The sequence below is a fragment of the Crocodylus porosus genome, unplaced genomic scaffold (assembly GCF_001723895.1).
Source record: "Crocodylus porosus isolate Cpor-Errol unplaced genomic scaffold, CroPor_comp1, whole genome shotgun sequence".
Classification (NCBI taxonomy): Eukaryota; Metazoa; Chordata; order Crocodylia; family Crocodylidae; genus Crocodylus; species Crocodylus porosus.
Genome location: NW_017728947.1, coordinates 79,872,344 through 79,879,008, shown reverse-complemented (window position 1 = coordinate 79,879,008; position 6,665 = coordinate 79,872,344). Strand labels below are relative to the sequence as shown.

General features: G+C 39.8%; 1 protein-coding gene across 1 annotated transcript in view; it reads left to right on the top strand.

Annotated features, from left to right (window-relative positions):
• Positions 1–6,665, top strand: part of LOC109320858 (centrosomal protein of 128 kDa-like) — a 76,767-nt gene that overhangs the window by 24,020 nt on the left and 46,082 nt on the right. The window contains exon 2 of the mRNA XM_019551138.1: positions 5,771–5,794. Within this exon, the coding sequence (XP_019406683.1) occupies positions 5,771–5,794 (24 nt within the window). The remainder of the gene's footprint in view (positions 1–5,770; positions 5,795–6,665) is intronic.

Genomic DNA, 6,665 nt, shown 5'->3' with positions numbered 1-6,665 from the left:
GATATGACGATTACAGTCAGAGATCACTTAGCATTCTCACCTAAAAGATGCCACTTTTTTATCAATACATACAAAAAAACCCCCAGTGTCCTACAAACACTAAAGACAGCGAAGAAGTTTCTAGCTGTATTTAGGATTTGACCATGGCTTTTCTGCCTTTGTAGTAGGTTCTTTGACTTTAGAAGCATAAGCAAAGTAGCTGTTTAGTGTGCTTCCTTTGTGTATTATTATCCCAGCTGCTTAAGCTTTATTAGAGATTATAATAAGCTAATACAACATTGCCCCATTGGGGGCCAAAATATCAGGGACTCTTTTAGCTGATGGGACTACCCAGCTAAGCCCCTTCTGTGTATATCTTATGTGTTATTTTGTCATGGAAACAGATTGGGTCAGCATGTATATCTTCTTCATTGAAGGAATAAAAAGGACCCAGAAGCCCTCTAAATGGCTGTATATGTCACGGGGGCGGGGTTAGAACCTTTCAGCACTTAGGACCTAGGTAAAGATGATCTATCCTATTCTCAAGGGTACCCCACAACCCTATGTTTGAATTTCTCTCCAAGAGAAACATTTTTTGTCTGTGTGTGTTAAGCATTCTTTGCTGTTCTCTACTTCCTGAGATTGACAGACCAATCATAAACAGAACTATATTTGCTACTTAAAAATTTCCTTTCTGGGATTGAGGACTTCCTCTCTTCTCATGTCTCCTCCACCTCATTGAATTCTCTGAAACTCATGCGTGCATGTGTATACAAATAGCCTTGTTAGGCTTTCTGTATATAGATAATGCAGTTAAATAATGTGGTGATGTTTGGAAGTTATTCTAAACCCACTTTAAGAGTTAAATATTTCTGTATGTCACAGGTGTAAGGGGAACTAGCCAAGCACTACAGCCCCAATGGATGAGTTTCATCTGCCTTCAGGACTTGTTGGAAGATAGTTGCAGCTCATTTATCGTACACTTGATGAAAGGGCAATCCCAGAAGAGAAATAATCTGGAAACAAATATTCCATTGCATATGTTATCAGTGTATTAGTAGTGGGTAATATCAAGGGAAAATCCCACAACACATTTTGAAAGCTAGGGGTCATTTTCAGGTTACAAATATTTTTCTTTTCCAAGAAGATCATCTCAAATAAATGTTCATGGTCATCTAATGGGACTTTCTCTTAGGGTGCCTTGTTTTGTAGAGTTCTGGTTTGATCTGTAAAAAGTCATAAAGTACTGATTGTTTTTTTTCTGGATAAAGAGGGCATGAAACACCCAATAATACCAACAAAAGAACTCTTCAGATACCACGTACATTTAAAATTCCCAAAATATCCCAAACCTGTTTCAAAGCTCATGATGACATTTTGTCATACTATTCTATCATTTACAAAACCTGACCAGGTAAGTAGCTAGGGACATCATAAATATTAGGCTGTCTAGATAATCAATATTTTATTTTTAGCTAGTAATAAATAAATATTCCAGCACAGCTCCACAGACTTAACTCTGCCCCTTGGACTGTTGTAGAATGTAAAAATGACATTTTATCGTAATGTCATTGACTAAACTAGGTCTGTCTAACTGGTGGCTTATGGGCTGCATGCCATGTTCCTCACATTGCTCTAGCTGCAGCAGCAGCCAGGGTCTCTGGGCTCCTCCTTCCTCTGGCTTCCATCTCCTGCCCTTGCCCTAGGGGCCTGTGTGGTGTGGCACAGCTTGTGGGGCCCATTGCCTGGCATGCCTACATGGCGTGGTACAATTGGGGAGCTGAGGGTTGGGGACAAGGTACCTCAATACACAGTGCAATGTGAGGGTCATACCGTGAGTGATCCAGGGAGCCCATGGCTTGTATTACTGCAACCCATGGGGTATTCAGCCTCCGTGATGCAGCCAATGGGGGATGTGATACCTGCTGTTTAGAAATCCTGATCTCCACTTTATTATCTTAAAGATATTGTAAAATTGGACATATTATTGTTTAGCTTTTCATCAATAAGCACTAGGATTTTTTGGAGAAAGATAATCTGATGAAGATTAAAATTGCTCTTGTGAGACCATTGCTCATACTATGCATACCTGAAAAGATATGCTTCTCTAAGGTGGCTCAGTTACTTTTGTATGCATGTGCAAGAAGGTTACAGTCTCACTTTGTCTTCTGGTAAGATGTGCTAAAGAAAGTTAGCAAATTGTATAAGATGTAAAACAGCCATTCTCTAATGCAGAGTAGGATCTCCACTTAATCTGCAGGCTGCCACAGTTTCACGTTCCAAATAGTTCTGAAGTGTAGCTTTATGTAGAGTGTATCACAGTAACATTATCTCCAGGTAACTAAAAACATGAGTGAAGTTTGCAAGGTCCATATCTAAAGGGACGGTGACAGTCGCCTGGTTTTATGTGTGTGTTAATATAGCTGGACTCCTAGTTTGCAAACCAAAATAACAAATAGCCAGCAGGCACCTTTAATTAAAGGGCAGATATAGTGAAGATCTGCATCACCATGGGTCTTCACCAGTCAGGAAAGTCATAGTTTCCAAGTCTAAAATGTTGCATATGGTGCTCCCAACAACTCTTGTGTCTTAGGGAATGATATTGCTAATAACACAAGGAGATAAAAAAAAGTTTGAGCAATTATTTTTCAAGAACTTGCATTGCTTTCAGGGTGTCAAAGAGTTCCTGGAGTTTACTTGGAGAATCCAAAGATTTTTTTTTGACAAATGATATATTCAAATTAGCAGGACTAACCGTACTGCCCTACAACTGGAACAAATCTGCTGACCCAGATTCTTTAGAAAGCAGCTGATAACTGTCTTGGCTATGAAAAGGCCATTTCAATAAGATAAAGCACTAAAATGTGACATACTAATAAAATAATTATAAATTTTGCAATTCCTAACACCACTCTTTCTCCCTTTTATGATCTATCTTCTGAGACCACATCATCACAAGCAAGCTAAACAGTTTTATTTTTGCCTTGTACAGTGTATGTGCATATGTGTGTATTGAAAACAATCTTTTCCTCTTCAAAAATCTGTATCTATTGTAGAAAAACTGAGCACCAGGCCCCAAGTAACTACAAATGACAATATGTTACCCAGTTTCTGCCATGCCGTTTTGGCAGGCCCCAAACTCTCTTCTGAGATAGTAAGTACCATATAAAATCTTTCCAGCTGTAAATCTGGAGTCACATGTTCTATCTACATGTATCAACAGGTACCAGAGGATACAGTATGCTTTTTTAAAACCAAGCATGTGCATGGGCTGGCAGGAAAGGGTTAACTAAAGGTGATGTTTCACTCCTCATAGCTTCTAAAAAAGAAGTAACTTCTTGGCAAAAGATCCCTTTTTCCAGTATAATGTTTCATTTGGGGAACTTGCATAAACTACACTGACAAAAGAAAACTCAGGTAATTGCTCATTATAGCTTTACCAGCAAATCCTGTGTTCTCTCCACATCCTTCTAAATAAAGGTGGCATGATGATTAAAAATATATATGTAATCAGTAGTGTAATGATGGGGAAGGCAAACAGGATGTAAGCCCCAAGCACTGCCTGGCTGTTGTGAGGTCACCAGAATGGAGCTAAGGGAGTGCATTACCCCTTGTCTTCTCTGCCTTTCTTGCAGTGGCTCCAGCTCTGACAGCTGGAAGGGCAGAGCAGCAGTGGCAGCACACAGCTGAAGGTTTGTCAGTATTCAGGGAAAGGAGAGACATCACCTTTTTTATGCCACAGTGTTTTATTTGGCTGGTTGACGCACTTATCAGTGACAAAAAGAGAGGTGACATCCTTTCGCAAATGCTAGGCTCCAGCTGCTGCCTCTGCACCATGCACAACCATCAGAGAAGGCATAATTTTGACTAGTTGTACCTCTGTGTGCCATTGTAAATCAGAATAGCATACACAAAGAGGGGGAAAGAATGGGACACTATTTACAGGTGGTTTACATGGGAATGCATACTAATTTTATTTTCTCTCTTTTCAATTGCATGCCTTTACTTAATTATTGACATACTTGACAAATATTTTGAGTCTTCCTTTTGTGTGTGTTAGGGTTTTTTTTATCCCTACTAAAATGATGATAGTCATTCTTTAATTCTACTCTTCTGGATAGCTTTACATAATTTTCTTTTTTAGCTTTGCAAACCACATCTTGAGTAGAAGCAAAAATGATGAACTCTAGAAAACTGTCACATCACAGGCAATGAAGCCTTCTGTTTAGCATTCAGCATTGATCAAAAAACAAACAAAATGTCAGGATTCATGAGAGAGAAGAAGCAATACTGAAAATATAATAATGTTTTTTATTAAAATCAATCCAAATCAGTTCCTTAGTAAAATCAATGCTCCTTTGTAATATTATATTTGGTTTGGCTTAACCTTTATAAACAATGAAAATGAGGAGAAACATGGAGAAATTCTCATATGAATAATTTGAAAAAATTGGGAACATTTAAATTAAGAGGAGACAAATGAGAGGACCTGATAAATATCTGATTATAATCCTATACAAGAAAGGTAAGGGAAAATTTAATAGAAATGGAAGTGGACAAATTTAAAGCTTGTGTGAGTTCAATGCCGAATTATATAAGGACTGAATTAAGCACAGGCTTAGACCTGGATGTTCAATTTAAAACTTTTATTGTTTTACAAAGTCATAAACTAAAGAAGGTCTGTTGGTTCAAGAGGTTCCCAAATTAAGCCTTTGCTCTCTAACCTGGAGGCTAGGTGCGGCTGCCTGATTCAGTAGTCTCAGAACTGGTCAACAGCTCATTTAAAAGGAGTCCCTTATCTTTTTTTAGACAAAAGATACAAAACTGTCCCCATGGTGGAAGTGAGGCATCTAACATAACTTTACTATTAGTTATATATGATAACACTTATACATATGCATTTCTAATTCTTACTTCTATTGGTTATTTAGTTAACTTATCGATATTATAATATCAGGTGATACGCTTTGTATTATAATTTTTACGCTTCTTATGTTAATTCTTAATGACCTTTATATTTCTTATGCTAATTCTTAATGACCTTTATGTTTCTTATGTTTTTAGCAGGGTTAAAATGTCAAGGCTTACATAATATGCGGTTTTTCGTCATTGTGGTTTAGCTATACGGTTTTCTGTTTTGACAATATAAGCTGCAATTTTTATCATTGTTCAAGGGTCAGAAGGTCAGCATTTTTATCTAAGGGTCAGAAAGTGATTACCAGAATGTCAATCGCTGACTCCTCAACCTCCTTGAAGCATTCTGGGAGTTTTAGTGCATTGTTCGTAATGCTAGGCCTTGCTTAGCATAAGCACTATCTCACAAAGCTGATGCAATGAAATACTTTTCAAAACACAATTAGATATCAGAGCTCATTGCTGCAAGACATCGCTGAGACCATGAACTTAGCAGGTTCACAAAGGGAGTGCTTAAAAAAATACTCAAAATAATAACAATAAATACGTTTTCAAAGCAGTACTAACTGTCATGTTTTAAGGCCTAATTTGGCTTCTAATGGCAGTAAGAAACTTTTCTTCTATATACATTCTTCCAAGTCTTCTAGCACCTTCCTTTGAAGTAAGTGTAAGAAGTGTAAGAATTGAGATGGATACTGAACTAAATAGGCTTGTATAGTATTATATAGTATTGGTACATTATATCATAATAACATTTTGTACAGAAGATCCTAACTTCTTATATCAGTAAAAACAAAATGAAGTCTTTTGATCATATTCAACATATGTTTTATTTGTTCTCCATACCTTCTAATTACATGTTCTGTTTTATTTGCAGGATCGTGTAATGGCCCTAGAAACAGTAAGTTTGTTTTACTCTTTTTTTTGTATGGGTCCCAACCAATGTTCCCTCTAAGGAGTAGCGGTCTGTTTACCTGCTGCCTCGGTCCGGTGTGGGACACTTATCAAAGGGGGCCAGAGGCTGGGGGCTGGAGCTGGGGGCCAGGGGCCAGAGCCAGGAGCTGGTGTGGGCTCTACCGGCTCCAGGGAAATGCTTCGCTCCCCCGCATCAGGGCCAGGGAATGGAGCACTTCCCCAGAGCCTGCGGAGCCCGTGCCAGCCGCCCACCTGCCCCAGCCTCCATCCCTGCCTTGCCTCACCTTGGGGAAGAGCTGCTCCCTGCCCCAAATGAGGCTCCACCAGCTCTGAGACACTGCTCCACTCCCCTGCATGGCCTCGGGGGGCATGTCCTGCAGTGTCCTGGAGTGGTGGAGCCTCACTCAGAGTAGGCAGCAGCTCTTCCCTGAGGTGAAGCAAGGCAGGGATGGAGGCTGGCGTGGGCTCTGCCAGCTCTGGGGAAGTGCTCCACTCCCCGGCCCTGATGCGGGGGAGCAGAGCACTTCCTCGGAGCCAGTGGAGCTCACACCAGACTCCCACCCGCACCTCTCCTGATGCATGGCCTTAAAAAGGTTGTGAGCAGCCACACTTTCAGATGTGCATACCTTAGAGGAAACCTTGGTCCCAACTCTTGTTTAGACTTTCATAAAGCTTTTTTTTTTTTAAGTAGGAATGTCCAGGATGCGTGAAAGCAATTATCTAAACAGTAAACTAAACCTCCAGGAGGTTACTGTTCACAATTGACAAAGATAAATCATAGATTTTTTCATAGACATTAGGGCTGGAAGGGACCTCGGGAGATCGAGTCCAGCCCCCTGCCCAAAGGGCAGGAAGTC